This window comes from Eucyclogobius newberryi, unplaced genomic scaffold (assembly GCF_026437365.1).
Source record: "Eucyclogobius newberryi isolate DKJ021-1_F unplaced genomic scaffold, fEucNew1.0.hap1 SCAF_2, whole genome shotgun sequence".
Taxonomy (NCBI): Eukaryota; Metazoa; Chordata; class Actinopteri; order Gobiiformes; family Gobiidae; genus Eucyclogobius; species Eucyclogobius newberryi.
The window spans coordinates 23,069,661-23,087,867 of NW_027315834.1; the positions used below are offsets into that span (position 1 = coordinate 23,069,661).

At 38.7% G+C, this 18,207-nt stretch overlaps 1 protein-coding gene across 1 annotated transcript in view; it reads left to right on the top strand.

The window, feature by feature from the left end:
- The first annotated feature begins 1,680 nt into the window (after nt 1-1,680).
- Nucleotides 1,681-18,207, top strand: part of lamc3 (laminin, gamma 3) — an 82,558-nt gene continuing 66,031 nt past the window's right edge. Inside the window, exons 1-3 of the mRNA XM_072454568.1 lie at nt 1,681-2,153; nt 6,050-6,354; nt 17,366-17,496. Of these exons, the coding sequence (XP_072310669.1) occupies nt 1,787-2,153; nt 6,050-6,354; nt 17,366-17,496 (803 nt within the window). The 5' untranslated portion in view covers nt 1,681-1,786. The remainder of the gene's footprint in view (nt 2,154-6,049; nt 6,355-17,365; nt 17,497-18,207) is intronic.

Below are 18,207 nucleotides of genomic sequence, written 5' to 3' on the forward strand. Positions count from 1 at the left end.
TTCTCCGGACTGTAAAATACATTGCACATTACATGGCCTCTTGATGCTTCTTTGTAAGTTGAATTGTAAGTGCAAATATTTTAAGAATTACTTCAAAATTGCTTTAACCAAATTAAAGTAGACAGTTCCGTTGGGCTGCAGTTGAATCTGTGTGAATTATCTACACCAACTCTTTACCAATTTCTGCGTGAGCGCAGACATAAAGTGAGTTTGGACACTCACGGAGGAGGTCTGGCACTAAGAGCCAGGCTAACAATATTACAGCTAACAGGCCCCACTGTGGCCCCGGACACTGCATCCCCGACTGCCTACGAGTAGAGTTCCAGCTCCGGTTCTGATTCAGGCGCCGCTGTGGACAAGAGCAGTAGCGAGATGGACCCAGTTGTTATGGCGGCTCTGCGGGAGATGACATGATGATGATAATGTAAAGGCAGTTGACGCGAAGATTGATGCAGCGCTCGGTTGTATGCAGGTCCTAAATTCAAAGACTAATGAGATGGATAGTCGAGCCACGGTAGCCGAAAAGGAAATCTCTGACTTAAAAAACATAATGTGGTGTATTTAATGAGGAAAGGTTTGCGTTATGATGGACCAAATGGACAACCAGGAGGATCATATTTGAAGAGGTGATCAATGGATTGTCGATCTTCCAAAGGACATTGGGAAGAACAACAAGGGGAAAATGTGGTCAGGATTATGGAGGCTTGGATCCACTAACATCTTAAACTTTCAACAAAAGCTGGAAAAATAAAGTGTTGACAGACACGCTTCCAGACCCTTGAACGATAACATTATTCCATTTATTTCTGTTCTTCAACTGAAGGGACCTGGACTGTATTAGAGACATGTGAATATTTACCCAATGTAGGCTGTTGTTTCTCCTTTTGCTTTTAAAAACCCAGGTGAAAATGTTTTACTGACGTATCAGAGGGCCTTTTTTATTTTTCTGCAAATGGTTTTCCCTCCATCTTCTGATCCCTTATTGTCAATCAAACAATCAATGGGCTCTTTGCAGGTTTTTGTTAAGAGCTCTTTTTTTGTGTGGTTTATTGCTTTTATTATGTATTATTCTTGTAATGTTTGTGTTTGTGTGTTGGCTCGACCAGAGAGTTTTGTAACAAGAGCAATATAGTTAATGGAATGGCATCTGAAAGAGTAAGGTTAGCCTCCTTTAACATTAATGGCAAACAAATATACACCCACACAAACACACACCCACACACACAGCTACATCCACACAAACACACACAAACCTACACACACACACAAACCTACATCCATGCACAAACACACACACACACACACACACACACACACAAACCTACAACTTAATTTGAAAATGAAACATTCGACAACCCCTTTTCCTTATTTTCTCTCTTTGGTCTCTTTTGTTGCTGTTTTATTTTCTATTAAACAATTAATGTCGACTTTACAACGTTGTTTTACAAAACATACATTTCTATATAAATCCTTCAGCTATTAGTCACTCTTCTCAAATGTAACGTATAACGTATTTGAGAAAACATAAGCAATACTTCCTTTGACTACTAGTAGGAGGAGGAAATTCAAAAAGCCCCATTATTCCCCCCCTGAAGTCCCTCCTCCTGTGTCTGGAGGGAAAACTTCTCCAACAAAGTTCTTTAGATGCCACAGAGGAGAAACATATGTGAGAGTTAACAGACTGAAGAACAAAGCCTTTGGGAAAGAGGCATTTCTAAAGATTTTTACAATGTTTTCCTTTTTACTAAACTTGAATCTGTTTGTGTAATTGAAGCTGCTTTAAAACATGGATGGATCTTTTTATTTGATACTTATTGTTTCTTTTCAATGCTGTCTTTGTGCCTGGGCTGCGATGGACTCCTGTTACAATGACGAGGGGAACCCCAGCAGCTGCATGCCCAAGTTCGAGAACATAGCATTTAATCGCACAGTTATTGCGTCCAATGCGTGCGGCTCTCCACCTGAGGACTTCTGCATGCAGACTGGCTCGACACGCTCCTGCCACATGTGCGACGCCTCTGACCCAGCGCTCAGTCACAATGCCAGTCTGCTAACTGACTTCAACAGGAACGATGACCCCACATGGTGGCAGAGCCAGTCCATGTTTTATGGCATCCAGCACCCAAACTCTGTCAACCTGACTCTGCATCTGGGTAAGGAAATAAACATTCAGTGCTTGTTCTGTCCATTTATTGTGAATTATGATAAATGGTCCAAAGGCTCCTCGTGTGTAAAATCTTTAGTGTTCTTGTCTTACAAATAGGTGTGTTTCCTCTTACATCACGGGGTACCACATTTTTCAGACCCACATAGGAAATATTAAATATTAAAGTTCATCCAAAGGCTCCAACCTTTTAGTGTAAATATATAAATTCATTAACATTTTAAGCACTGACAGCACACTGCCATATGGCCGCAGTACATCTATTGCCAGAATATACATTTAAAATGAAACCCCTTTTTGGCTGAAGTTCAAAGTAAGCACATGGTAACCTGCCTAAAGTTATGCAGGAATACCTCTGTGATAAGGCTAGCAGGGCCATCTACAGTAGACATTTACATAAAACACATTTTGAATTCAAAACATAGTCTTACTTTGGGGGAGGTACATCTCATTAACCCCCAACTAGAGTCCCTTTTGCAGAGCCAAAGACTTGGTCAGCAGGTCTGCTTTTATTAAAAAAATATGGTAATTTTCCATTTATTCCACTAAAAGTTTTCAGTTTTCACAGAACTTTGGGAAAATCCACCTCATTAAAGCGCTCCCTGATGAGTGAATTACAGAACTGTGACAGACGTTTGTGAAATCTTAAGTGAAAAATTTAATTAGTATTGTTGTAGTTGGGAACTATGTAGTATTAATTATTTACCATTTGCCTGGTAAATTATTGAATTCTCAATTTAATCATAAATTCTATACTATATAAGCGCAAGGGCAAATCTGGGATTCCATTTTGTTTGAACTGTCTTTCATCTGCCATAGTTTTATTTTCCCTTGACAAAATGTATCACTTATTGTTAAAGTTGTTATTATTAATTTACTCATATTCAAATGAATCAGAGCTTAACATAATAGCATTATTGTCCAATTACCAGACAGTGGAAAGTGTAGAAATAATAACTGAGAAGGTCTGGCATTAATTTAATTAGCAGCAATACTGCTACTAATTAAATTGCATTTTTACAAAAGCAAGTGTCCCCCACATTCTTGTATTTTTTTATTTTTTGCAACATTACCCCAATGTAAGGGAAAGGACTTAGAAATATAGGTCTTTTAAAATATCCTTTGAGTTTCCCTGTTTTAATAAATCTTTTTACAGATATATTGAAATTCAACAGTGGTTTCAGAGTTCACCCTTGGGCTTTGCCTGGAAGTCATCTCCATATCAGAGGATCTGAACAGAACACAGGACCAAATACAATCAGTGCTTTAAAATATGTTCTTTGATTTTTCTTATCTTCAATATCAACATCCCATTTGATTTTCAGACTACATAATATAAAATGTATGTATTTAGCAGAGACTGCGAAATATTTAAATATCAACTTAATATTTCATGATAAATGTTGCATTCCGTGCTTAAAACATGACTTACTTGCTCACATTTGAAATAGGTCATGACAAATATTTAAGTTCAAAGGTCAAGTTATACATGTTTATACCGGATGCTGCCAGATGTTGATCATGGAGAGTATTACGTCTTGTCTGGAAGTTTTGTTGATCGATAAACATTCCCGACAACTCGTCTAATCTTTAAAGTGACCTTAACAACCAAGTAAACGACCAATCATCTGTTTGTGCATGAGATCCAACTCTCACACTTTCATATAAATACAATACCCTTTGAATAATGTAGCCGTGGCACCCTTTTGGTCTCTCTGAAAGCTCTGTAACCCATCTGGAGCTCTGGTGGGAGGTGTCTGTGACATGCCTGTTTTCTTTTGGCTCTCCAAACAAAACAAGCTCCCCTCTGAAGGGAATGCAGGCCATCGCTGGGCAGATAAACACAGAGGTTTGATGCGTAGACACACATCCTGCAGCCCGAGCAGCGTGGGTCTGAGGCAGGCTGGGGAAAGGAAGGGGGGCGCTTCGTAGGGAGTAAACAAAACGGAACCAAGAAAGAGACCGGTAAAAATGGACAGAAGTAAGAAATCAGGGTCAGATTCTCTCCCATAGAAACACACATTCAAACAACACAGCCACGTCTACAGCTGGTTCTCATTGAGAGTCGTGAAAGGAAAGAAACATCCTGTCCCAGATGTAGAATGGTAAAGTACTGGGTTTGTATGTTTGAGGTGGCTTACATCTTATCTTGTGGTGAATGCTTATAAAGTGGCTGCAAAAGTACATGATAAATGACATTCCTGGTGCTTCTGCTGCACAGTCTAAATATTGATAGTGTAGTGGAGAGGATCACAGCAGTTTATTCTGGCCGGCAGATGCTGAAATTGACTTGAGTTCACACGGGTGAGTCAGGGCAGGTCATGCAGCAAACAACTGTATATTCTGATTACTTTAGTCTTTTTGGAACATTTTAAGGTAGTGATTAGCCAGAAAGAACAAAAAAGTATCTTAGTACATAGAGATTCTCCCTCTAACCTCCAAGTGTGGTGGTTTGACACAGCCATTGTGCTTTGGGGCAAGATACTTTGCTTACCACGCCTCCTGTGTGTGAGAGTGAGGTTGTGAACTTGTCAGTGGTAAATTATACATAAGGTGACATATGTCTGACTGATTTTTTTAGGCTTCTATAATTATTTTTGTTCATTTTTCACTCTCAAAGTTCTTAAAACACTGAAAAAAGAAACAGAATTTATTTATACATTTCTTTTTTGGGAAAAGTTGCCTAATTATGGGTTTCCTTTCAGTGTTTGGTCTCCATCAACCCAAAGGTCAGGCATAATAGTCCCAAATCAGACCAGAATCCTGGTTGAATGTGATCGCCCGCAGCTCCAGACAGGTCCTGCATCACTTGTCAGTCATTTGCTCGTCTATGAAATTACAAAATATGAATCCTAAATGTTTGCCGTAATAGACTACAATATATTATAATTTAATCGCAGGTGAAATACTTCGGATACATGTGAGAAAATATTAATCTTCTCCTGCTTTAATCCTTTTGACTATGCAGAACAGAGCTCATGTCATGCAAGTAGTACGTAAATAAAATCAAAATGATCTCCTAGAGGGAAGACACTGTTAAATACTGTACTGTGGAGACAAAAGACTGCGATGCTGCCGTGGCACAGAAAAGCAACAGATGTCAGAATGGCTGTGTCGGTGTGAGCCATGTAACAGTGGGGACTATGTGGGCTCAGTTTATCTAATGGAGGAGAAAAACACAGTGAGACAGTAACAGTGGAGCCTGTTAATAGAGTTTCTACACAGACCTCTTATGTGGTCAAGACGACTGGAGCTTGTGCTCTGCTCAGTTAATCTTTCATCAAACTGGAGCTCACATTGCCACAATCTGTCTATGTCTAGCAAAACACTTCTGCTTCTAACCACAATAAACGCTGTTATTAACGTAAAAATAAAGGCTTTAAATTGTTATTTTCATTCAGCATATCTGTCACTTTTAACCTCTCATTGTTTCCTTGGAGCAACATTTTAGATCTTTTAACACATCATTTTCAATTATTGCTACAACAAAGAGGAAAAACGCTGTATTTCTAGTGTGGTTTTGCAGTTTTCTTTCCTCCAGTTACTGTATAATAACCTGTTTTGTCTTTTATCCCTTTGACCCTTTTTTTACTTCTGGGGCCTATTATTGTGTGGATAATGAGAAAATAATCCTACATATTATTCCTCTCCTGCAGGGATGACATTCATTTACCCTGTGTCAAGGCAGGGGAAATTAAGCCTATCCCCTATTGTTTTCCTTCCTTCTATCATGCAATTATTATATCAGATTTGTTTCTAACTCTTTGGCTTTACAATGCTGTGTTTGTGTGCTTACCATAACATTGCCAAAACTGCAGTGTAACTACTACACACTTATGACTGTTTCGTTCTATATCCCAACTAAATCATAGTTGTCTTCCACAGGAAAGGCCTTTGCAATAACTTATATAAGATTGAAATTCTACACCAGCCGGCCAGAGAGCTTTGCCATCTACAAGCGCACGGACGAGGACGGGCCCTGGATACCATACCAGTTTTACAGCGCGTCCTGTGAGAAAACCTATGACAAAGCTGCCAGAGGTTATATTCGCCCAGGGGAAGACGAGCGCGCTGCTTTGTGTACGGATGAATTCAGCGATATCTCACCGCTCACTGGAGGCAACGTGGCATTTTCTACCTTAGAGGGACGCCCCAGTGCCTACAATTTCGACCAGAGTGTGGTGCTGCTGGTGAGTTACTCATTTTTCCACAGGTTAAAATAAAAAGATTTCAACATAGATGGAGGCTAAAGTGTGCCTTGTTGTAACCTTTAAAATATGCTGCACACGGTCATTATGAATTCAGAAATGAACAAACTCCAGATCTTCACATAGAGACAAATCAAAAGTGACTTACAGTATGATGTAAAGTTACAATCCAAGGATTAAGTAACCTGAAAGTGTACTACTAGAGATGGGACAAAATCTCATTCCACAAATTCACGCATATAGAAAATGATCTTGTGAAAGTCGTTTTTTTGCCTTTACAGCATGGCCCTATCAAAAATCTAGATGTGTCATTGCAAGCTTCAACCTGTCGTGAGTTGGATTAGTGGCCAATTCATTGGTACTGTAGCGAAAACAGTCAAGTCATCTACAGTCAAGAAATATTTTTTCCCTTCAAGCACAATGTACGACCAAATGCTCGGCTGACAGGATACTGTCATGGAATTGAGACATTACACACCGATGCTATTCCGTAACACATCGAGAACACAATTCAACTTAGAATATGAAACAACACGGAAATATCATACATTTGTATGGCAAGCTTGGGAGAAAACGCTGGGACTGATCACGCAAGCCGTTGTAAGCAGCCTGCGTGATCCTCCTGTGTCTCACCTCGTTTTTTCCCATGCTGGTTGGTTTTATTAGATATTCTGGAATAGGCGGGTCACATTTCTCATTGGTCAGCCTCACATCAAGGCACTTGGTATTTTTCCGTAGAGATCAAGCCTGCAAGGGGTGGTGCAACTCCCCCCCTGGGGCAACATTGTTTGGCCCATCTTTACGATACCTTCACAAACAAATGCAGTTTGTCACACACCCGTTCTTCTCTTAGACTAATGATGCAGATAAAATATCACTATTATGCAGATAAAATACATCACAGAAATATAATCATATATTCACATTTTATCACAGATACCGACCGGGGTAAAGGGTAAAGTGTTTCAAGAGTTGGAACTCACCAGAGTTACAGCTCTTGAAAAGCAGTAGTTCAATAAATAAAACAAAAACATTTTGTCCAAAAAATTCTCATCGACCCAATCACGTGTCTAATTTCATCCCTAAATAATCCAAAACCAACGTAAAACATAGAATGATAATTATTCCTCAGCGTTAGCACGTTAGCACGTTAGGCTTTAGGGTGGTATCAGAAAGCTTCTGGGTAATAAGTTGTCTGAAGACAGAAGTGGAAGCGTAGTCCTGATCAGGGACCACAGTTAAAGTATTAACTAGTTTACAGTAACTATATTAACAATAATTTTGTAATATACTTGTCTTCACCTGTCTACTTAAATCACATATTATACAAATAAAATAGATAGATATTTTAGACAGAATTCTCTCACTGATAAAAAACAAAAACAAAATGAAAACCTTCTACTGTAACCAAGTGTAAACAAAAAAACAAAGTTATTGCCCTTTAAATGAGCAAAAAATATTGAAGTGAAAGTCAAAACATCTTGTTTTTCAAAAACAGTGTTGAGACGACTATAACTGGATCTATTTGATGTTCCAGGAATAAACTTAACGAGTCCAACATCCCAACCCCTCGCTTCAACATCTTACATATCCAAATAGAGAGGATAATTTGTGCCTTGAAGCCGATTAGTTCCACAGCGACTGTAGGGAATGTAATGTTTAGCCATGGATAACAGTGGAAGGCAGGCAAACTATGAATTCATGGCAGCCCCCTGTGGGGGGCGGGTACTGAAAAGCAGAGCTAAAAAGGGTAAATAAGGCACTTAATGCAGGCCCTCCAACCAGCACACTACACATATCTACATATGAGAGTGGACGAGCTTGATTTCCAGTAATTTTGCTATGCATTATATACATATTTTTTTTTATTATCTAATGGAATATAAACTATAAAACCTTCCATAATCCTTAATAATTTCCTAGAGGAAATACTGGAGAAAAAAATGTGGTCAAATTATTAAGGATTATGGAAGGTTTTATAGTTTATATCCCGTTAGATCAAAAAATGTATGTAATGCATAGCAAAATTACTCATGGAAAAAAGCATTCTATAAACAGTTTCATTGTCAGCGTTACTGCAAAAACACAACACGTAATGCTAAGCAGACAAAAGGAAACGGCGATGTCAGATGCACATTTACTGTGTATCTGAAAGTTTTCACTTTTTTCTTATTCCAAAATGGATTAAATTCATTATTTGCCTCAAAGTTCTACAGACAATACCCCATAATCACAATGTGAATGAAGGTTGATTTGAATTCTTTGCACATTTATAAAAATGTAAAAAAATACGAAAAAGAAAAAAAAATACTTTTGTATTCACAGCCTTTGCTCAATATAAAAGCACCTTTAGCACTAATTACAGCCTCACGTCTTTTTGAGTATAATGCTACAACCTTGGCAGACCTATTCTTGGGCAGTTTCTTCCCTTTCTTTTTATTCCACTGTGAATACTTTCAGATGCGCTGTAAATGCAAAATAACAGAATACTGATTAATTGAATTGCTATTTATTTTTTTTACATACAGAAATCATGTCAGTCTCATACTATTTTTTCTACTTCCACATTTCATTTCATTTTATTATTTTATATGAGAACGCACAACAAGTAATACATAAAAGTCGTCTATATAAGTTATCTGTAAAAATCAAAATATAAAACACAGACACATATTGTACATTTAGCTTCCCCTTGATGGTGATGTGATCTGCATAAATGGATTTTTATTTTATTTCACAACAGCCAAACCCACTCTGGACATACTTGAAAAACGTCTGATTACTAGAGTGTATTTTGCGCCTTTAACTTCGAACTCCAAAAAAACACACAGTCATAATGATTTGTTCTGACCTTTCTCCTTATAGAACAGTGTAGAAATATCCAGCCATGCATAGCTCTGCATAAAATGTTGTCCTCCTCCACATCATTAAATAAGAATGAAAAGGGTATATTTTGGAAGCAGGCAGCTGGAGATGTAGTCCAACCAAAACCATGGGTCTAAGAACTAAAGGTGAAGAACAGCAACCGAGTTTAGGCAAATTGACAATCCACTTTAATTAATATTAGTGGCTTTAATAAATGGTATTGGCAAGGAGCATATTTTATTCAAGGGTAGGGCGATACAAATCTAATCGTGATATGATACTTGATCATATTGTGATTCAGTGCTTTTCTGTTTAATGCTGCATTTGGCTCTATGCACAAACACACACCCACGTTTACACACAAATCCACTACTGAACCAAGCCAAGTGTTTCAAATCCTCCAACCAAAACCAAACATTTAATCTGTGGCTCATCCTGAAAGTCACACAAATTCAACCAGAGCAGAACAATGATTTTAGACATGTGTAGAAACAAGAGAGTGGCATTTTTATTAAACTTAAAGACTGAGCTTTATTGTGGCCCAGGGCTCTATACGTATTGCACATGCCTTGACACATCCCCCACTACACGAGTGCACACACGTGCCAGATGCTGACTTCTCGTAAAACCTCCCCTAATATCAACCATGACACTTTGGATGTGGGATGTCTCCAGAAAACCACCCGCTGAGTAGAAAGTGCCAGGGATTTCATTTAGAAAGATGGAGGCTCAGACAGCAGTCCCATCACATCAGAACCGTACGGTAAGACGCACAGAGCCGTATAAAGAGCCTCACTACAACTGTTCCTGTACGTTAAACAGGATAGCCTTATCTTGCATTATTCAATTAAAAGTGTTTTTTTGTTGTGGCTAAAAACAAAACAAATGCCTTGACATAAATGCAAACTGTGAGCTACTTATCCGGAGTTGAATGCCGATCCAGAGCCATGCAGACCCGCACCAGAAAAATGTCATGGTTTATTATGAAAAACTAAGCTAAACTAATCCAGTAAATATGGTATTCATATCATCAGACAAATCGCCAATGGCTCAAAGTGAGGCTAAAGTTGATATTTTTTTACCATCCATTTATTTTTTTATTAAGCTTAATTTAAACAGGCAAGAACTTTGAGATGAAGACGTCTTTTTCAAGGGTGACTTATAGGATGAATTATACATTTACACAATTAAGGGACATTTATGAGCAAATAAAAATAGAGTTTACATTTAAAATCACAGTTGTGTTTTGTATTGCATATATTTAATATATAGATAATGCTTAAAACCAAGAAAATGCACTAAATAAATATGCAGAATTATCGCCAGAGCTAATTTCTATCCAGTCGTGTTTCCCATTTCCCAATCTATTTCAAACAGTTATATTTACTTGGCTAGTCGTGAAACTCAAACATAAATGTATCCTTTTTTTTCCTTTTTGTTTATCACACATTTCTGCTCCCGTTACGCATTATAAGTGTCATTACTGGACAATTGAAGGTGCATTCTTGATCAAATTCTGTGTACACATATATTCCTACTCGCAGATATCCTACACTCATTATGAGTAATATTAATTTCATTATATTAATTTAATCAACTTGTAGAAAAAGTTGTAGTCATCTGGACTTTATTTTTTAGGAAAAACAAAATGTTTCGACACTTATCCGAGAGTCATTCTCAATCTGCAAATCAAGACCAGGAACTCAGATATTTATCCTACTCTGAGTAGGCCCTGCCCACCGGGCGGGACCTCCTGGTAAAAGGTGTTATTGGGAAAAAGCTCGCTGACACATACACCATTACCACGAGCTCTCTGCGGCCGCATGTCAGCATTTCCTACATTACTTTTGAGAATGAATTGAAAAATGGAACATCAATCCGTCTTATTGAAATTTGTCTTGTGAATCAAAACGAAAAACTAAATTCTTCTTTTTTTGTTTATTTTGAAATAGAAAATTAATTGAAATAATCATATATTAATGTTCTTTCTTGCTGCCTCACTTGTTGGACGGGCGTCTCCTCTGCAGTGAACACTTTCTTTGCCTGGATATGAGGCCATGACAGCAAACATCCAGCCTCCAGTGGCCTCTTTACGCTAGTGTAAATGTCGTCACGGTAGAAGGAGCTTGACCTGGGATCACCCCCTGCCCAAAGCTCCCGCTATCGCCAAGATCAAGGGTAAAATACAGCCCTTGGGGTCATGGCAACAAGTTTCACGAACTACAAAAATCCTAAACAATCAGGAAAGTGTGATAACTGAAAAAATCTGCGGCATGATTTCAGAAGGCACCAAATAACGATCAATTGAGGACGTTTATTCATAGAGGGCTCATTTATAAGCGACTGTTTCCCGCAGAGAGATTGACTGGGAATTTGTGTTGGTGTTAGAAGCGCAGTCTTTATAGGTATATTCTCAGCAGAGCATAAAATGATCCTTGTTACTCTTCTGTGGCATGTTAGTGCGCCATTTCCTCCTCGTATGGCTCAAACAGAGTAATGCATTATTCATGGTTTTAAAAACCCAACTGAATCCTGTCTATTTTATTAGCATTTTAATCCCATTCCACATTTATCACACACTCTTATTCAAGCATCACTGACATGAGATGTATTTATTTTTGAGTTTTTAGTGGTCAGTAGCAGTAGCAGTGGTCAGTGGTCAGTATCATACAATCTTCTCAAATCAGCATGCAATCCATCAATCGTGTGTCACTATCAATTGTTGCACTAAGGACACATTTGAAAATGTGTTTGTTGTTTGCTTTTTATTAGTTTCAAATATTGTAAAATTGACTGAAATAAAAAAGAAAATAGATATATTATATTATACAAATATATGTTGTACTACTTGGAGTTTAATATTTTAAAACAGAGAAATGTGTGCATAATTTCCAGTCCAAATGAAATTGAATAATAATTGCAAGTACATTTATGAACCAATCGGATGGACTGTAAAAAATATAACCTCATCATCATCATCAGCATCATATTATGGCGTTCTTCCATGGTAGAAATACCCTCCTCAGAACACAACATGTATTTAGCCCTTTCAACTGTCTCAGCTCAAACTCAACTTATAACACAATATGTTTTTTTTTTTTTTTTTCACTTCAAAGCCGCTTCTGTTGACAAGTTAGTAAAGATATTTTGAACTAATCTCACCAAAGATGAAAACCGCAATGAATACAAATTAATGTGTTCAGCCATCCATTAAAATCGTTTGTCTGTCTCTTTTACGGCCAGTTTGTCCACTCTCCCTCTCCTTCACTCTGTCACTCAGCCTGCTTCTCTTAAAGGCTGTGTGGCAAATTGGAGCACCACTGCTGAATGACAATGAGTTAAAGGAGAAAATGCATATTGAGGGCAGAGTGAACTTAGGCAATTAAATTAAAAAGTTATTAACTTTGGAAGGAGGGACACTGCACAATTTGCCTGCAGCCAGACATTTTGGAATTCAAGAAAATACATGCTGGGGGAGGATGAATAAAGTGAAAATGTTGTAAAGGGGTAATAGGATGGACACAAGGTCATTTCAGAATGTGAAGGTGAGGAGCCTCAACGCAAACATACAGTATGTCTCTGTTTACTCATCATGCATTTGTGATCGTCTTTATAAATCAGCTAATTGCCATTCTCATCACCCGAGCCACAGTCAGCATCACTGCAGCATTGTGTGTCTAAATTCCATGAGAGTGGGAATCAAAGTTAATTAAGCTTTTGCTGGGGTTTGCACAAATAATAAGTAATGGACTGACTGCTAATTAACCTTAAGAAACTATTTCCGTTCAGTAAAGTGATATTTGCAACTATGTCTGCTCTTTTTAACACAATTAGCAGTGGTTCTTCAAGCAAAACTAATAAGTAATGCTCGTGTATGCTCTTCTGAGTGATGAATGAAAAAGGACTCTACGTTTTGTAGAACATAAAAAAATAAAATCAACTTTCATGTGGTTGTGAATAATTGAAAAGTAACACACAAAAGTCATTTGTTCTTTCAATCAATAAAGTTCCGTTCTTGTCTCCAAACAGCAGACTTCTTACAGTTTCATGGAAGACTGCTTTACCTGAATATAGGGCTTATAATGCAGTGGTTCTTAACCTGAGGGTCTGGTCAAAATGATTTCATTAGGTTAGGGGGATGATGTGGGGAATATTGAAAATGTATGTTACAGTCTTAAATAAGGCTTGACACACTTCAAATGCAGTGGTGGATGTAGATTCGTGTTTACTGGCCTACCAAAAGACTTTGCAGTCTATTTTTTGTGTTTGGGGGTCGTGAACACCAACAGTTATTATGGGGGTCACGAGTGAGAACCACTGTTATAATGTATAATAATTCATAATATTTTTTTTTCTGAATTTCTAATGTAAGTTCGAGTTTGTATGCTTCATTTTCAACCCTTGTTACCAAGAACTTTGAAACATGGTTGGTAGACTAATTGTTTTATTGAATTATTATCTGATTAAGACTATTTTCAAGCAACAGAAAAACCCCGTCAAGCTTTTCATTTCCTGGCTGCCCAGGTATTGTAAGACAAAGTGTAGCATCAACATCAGTTTTCTTTGGCTATTGCAGAGCCTTGAGGTCATCCGCTACTGCCCAAAACCCCATTATCCGACAGAGCTGTGTCAAGCGAGGCCAAAGTCGATAAGGAAGTACAGTAACAATGGCATGGCAGCCAACTGCACTCAATTTTGTAACACTGTATTCACGCTTATGACCAAATAGCAGTTCTATAAACCTCAATAGGATCTGTCTGGAATTGTGAGAGAGCACTGAGAGAGCTGGGCTGGCTGAAGGAACAGCGGAAAATAAAAGCAGATGCAGGATGGTTATTTGAGGCAAGTATAAACAGCAGTTCCGCGGCTTTTATTATGTACGTAACGCGCAGTGTGTAAGGCATCAAGTGCTGGAGGGGCACCAAACTGATCAGTCAGTATGGATTGTATGACAGAGGCTATTGTAATTAAATAGTGAGCCTCAATGGGCATAGCCTGTCTTTAGTTCTTTATCATTTCAAACCACTGAACGTTTCTGCTTAGGGCAGAGCACAGGACGGGGTGGGTTGCAATGTAATCCAAAAACTTCAAATTTTGATACAGCTAAATTGAAAACAAGAACTGAATAAATATGCACCAAGCAGCAGGTATGCAGAGGTCATGAATGCAGAGGACATGAAGAGAAACATGTGTGAGATATTAACACCAGATGTTCACCCTCTTGCCAGTCATGGGACCCTGCATGTGGTCTCTTACCAGTCATGGGACCCTGCATGTAGTCCTTCACTCCACAAACTGTTCAAGCAAAATGGATGCAGTACTATGACAAAAAATGCCCAAAAAAATATATCAGCTTTTTTAATCAATAAATCCACATACAACCAATGTAATTAATTAATTATTGAATTACTCTTGTCATCAGTTTACTAATGTAACATACAAAAATCATTACTGTGTGTATTAACTGGTTATTGGCAATTGCTCATTCTAAACGGTAACTCTTGTGAAAGGTGTGAATTAACTCATATTTTAAAATCTGAGGCCGTCTGTTGCCGTCTCTCTTTTTCCCACCACTTTTCCCACATCAAAGTGCGCTCAGGGGAGAGGCTTCAAAATGTACAGCCTGGCAGACTTCTTTTCAGGCCTGCCACAGAGTAAGCACACACTGTTCAAACAATCTATTTGTTTTAAACTTGTGCCTTTGTCATTTTTCCTCCCTTCTACCGGGCCTCCCTTTCATCTTCTGCCCCACTAGTGCACTTCCTGCTTCCTCTCTTTCACTTCACTTTCTTCTCCTGCCTTGTTACACCTCGTCTTTACCTTGCAGCCAGTTTTAACTGACTAACTAAAACCTGTCTCAAAGATAAGCCATGAGTCAAATTGAGAGACATTAATAATTAGGGCCGAGCGCCACAAGCTGGCAAAGTACTGCAAAGTGCTGCAAAGTGCACACAAAGTATCAAGCGCGAAGTGCTCGCCTGCTTCCAAACACTCACTGATGCACTCCTCCACTCATGCACGTCCCGTGCATACTAGTTAGTAGTAGAACAATTTTACATTATCGTTATAAATGGGCGAAGCCCATGAAAAAGTGCGTTAACTAGTCATGAATGCGTTCCCCAACTCATGCACGTTCTGTGCTTATAAGCATGTAATGCAAAAAAAATTGTAAATTGTATACAAGGCCAATAACACAAAGGGTAACTCAAAAATAACGAAAGTGCCCGTCAGTGACCAGGGACCCACACTATGACCAAAAATGTATAGTTTATGATATTTGAAAAATGGGAGAAAAAAAATCGCATTGGGATCCCGGCCCCCCGGGGCTCCGGGCGCACCACCGGCCCGTCTCGCCCGCACCGTCGGGGAGGTGGAGCATGAGCGCGTGCGATAGGACCCGAAAGATGGTGAACTATGCCTGGGCAGGGCGAAGCCAGAGAATATTATTAGACCCGAGCCCCGGCCTAGCGGTCCTACAACGCTGTCTAAGGCGATCATCCAGTCGCCCCTGGCAAAAAACAGTAAAAAAGCATGGGTCATGCATACTTACTCCTGCTGTAACAAAAATAGATCAAAGGGGGTTCAGGTCAACATTTTTGGGATAACTTTTACTGTCTATGTATGGCGCAGCCGCAAAGTTGGACAACGCATTTTGAAATTATATAGATCTAAAAGTTGCTCCTATTTGTGCAAAACGTGTCCAATTTGGATCAAATTTGAATTAGTTATTAAACATTTAAGCTTGGACCTGTTCATTGTGGGGAAAAATAGAAATTGGCGCAATAGGGCCCCCCTACAAAGTGATATTTAAAAATGTACCTTGACAGAAAGAAATGTATTTTATGACAATGTAAACAATCTTGCCAAAAATTCTACTTTGGCATCCCAATCAAAAAAGCCAATCAGACCCACGCCCTAATTTTTTCATGGTAGTCGTAGCAGTGAGAGAAATAGCCAATGTTATCCTAAAATGGGAAAATTGCAAACTCTCTGAAATATTCATTTTTACGCTTCACATTTTAACAAACTTCTCCTTGGGCGTTGGCCCAACCAACTTTAAATTTGCTGACAATCCTTTTCAGGAGTGGGGCATCAAAAGTCATCCAAAGTTGTATGGTCTATGTGCGGTCAAGCAGCAAAATTTACTAAGATCAAGTCAAGATCAAGTTATCAAGTCTAAAGTGCAGTGAAGGAAGCCCGGCGGCACCTGAGGGCCGTTAGATGCTTACGGCTTTATTTCTGTCTTTCTTCTCGGGACCAACCCCCTTTATTTTCACCCAGTGAACATTGATGAAAAGTCACGAAAATTTGCACACCTCGAAAAATGTTGCCTCTTTACATGCTGGCTATCTCCTTTTTCTAAAATTAGCAAATAGCCTGATTGTAGAATCATCAAATTTGGCACTGAGGTAGATGGTGACAAGAGAGGTAAAATATATGATTATGTCAACGCCGTCTGCCCAACCAAATGTTGGACATATTGGTATCTTTCTCGGTGTCTGTGCTGTCTGCAAACTGTAGCTGGAATTTCAGAAATGTCCCAAATTTTTTATTTTGCGAGACCCATATCATATTTGTTACGGCGTAGCATTCCATGTTACTCCAATGGGAAAAATGAGAAATCCCTGAAATTTGAACATACTTACACCCATACTTGTAACTCCAACCTAAAATTTGGTGGGACTCATCTTCAAGAGTGGACCATCAAATGTTATCCACATTTTTCTTTTAAAAATAAAGTCTTACAGTCACACAAACTTTTCTCAAAATTTAGACATTTTCAGTACACAATAATGCCCCTATTTGTAAAGACAAGGGGAGAAGTCGGTAGTAGATGAATAATTGGAAGGAAATTTGGGGAACGTTAGCGCCCCCTCCTATTGCGTTGCAGGGCAAGAGCCGATCATTGCCGCTTGCGGCTATACTTTCCCTTACTTTCTCTTAATCCAACTATAGTTTGGTTGTGCACATCAAATATGTTCAATGTATCTGCTCTATCACAACATAACTGTTACTGTGTGCTATAGCAGCATATTTCAGACTGTTTTGTAATTGTTTATAAGTCTTCAAAAGCCATTTGAGGAGATCTTTCTCACCCTCATCTGGTCTCTTTTAATTTCTTGTCCAGGAATGGGTGACTGCCACAGACCTGCTCATCTCACTGGACAGACTGAACACTTTTGGGGATGAATTCTTCAAGGACACCAAAGTGTTGAGTTCGTATTTCTATGCCATCTCGGACTTTTCTGTTGGTGGAAGGTAAGAGCCAAGACTTGAATGTCACTTTGAATAGACCTGTGTTTTCTTAAAATAAAGATATTAGGGCAAACTATGTTATTGCGAAATAAGGATTGCAAGGATCCCTTCAACATTGTATACCAACATGACAGACAAAATAAATGCCACAAAAAGGCATGGATAATTTAGTACGCATGTAAAAAGCATACATTGAAATTTTGCAGTGTAGTAGTTCTTCCTATCTGTCTAGTAGCACACGCAAAATTGTAAGATAATCTTGCATCCTAGATGGAGTTCTTGGGCTTTATTACTCACAGTAATGAGATAGGACATGGCGCCAAGGACCAGGCTGCACTTTAGCACTGCAAAATAAGTTCACGATTAACTAGTTGAGATGAAGCCTTCAGGAGGAATATAAACTTGATCTGACACCTGTCATAAACACTTAAGATCAGCACAGCAGCAAGACAAATTACCAGCCAGTGTCACAACACCTGAGGGAGAGACTGCCCATGACAACACGTTGGCCATGTAGCGTAGCTTTCTGAACAAATACTTAACACCTCACCAAGTCGCTCAATTTCTGCTGGTGCCCAGAGGATCACCGGGTATTTTAGATACACTAGTGTGTTAACCACCAGGGCAAAATACATCATTTTGCCACCTTTCCTATAAATAGTTTTCTACAATTGTCAGCATTTTAATATTGAAAATGATGGAGCGGGAGTGCCG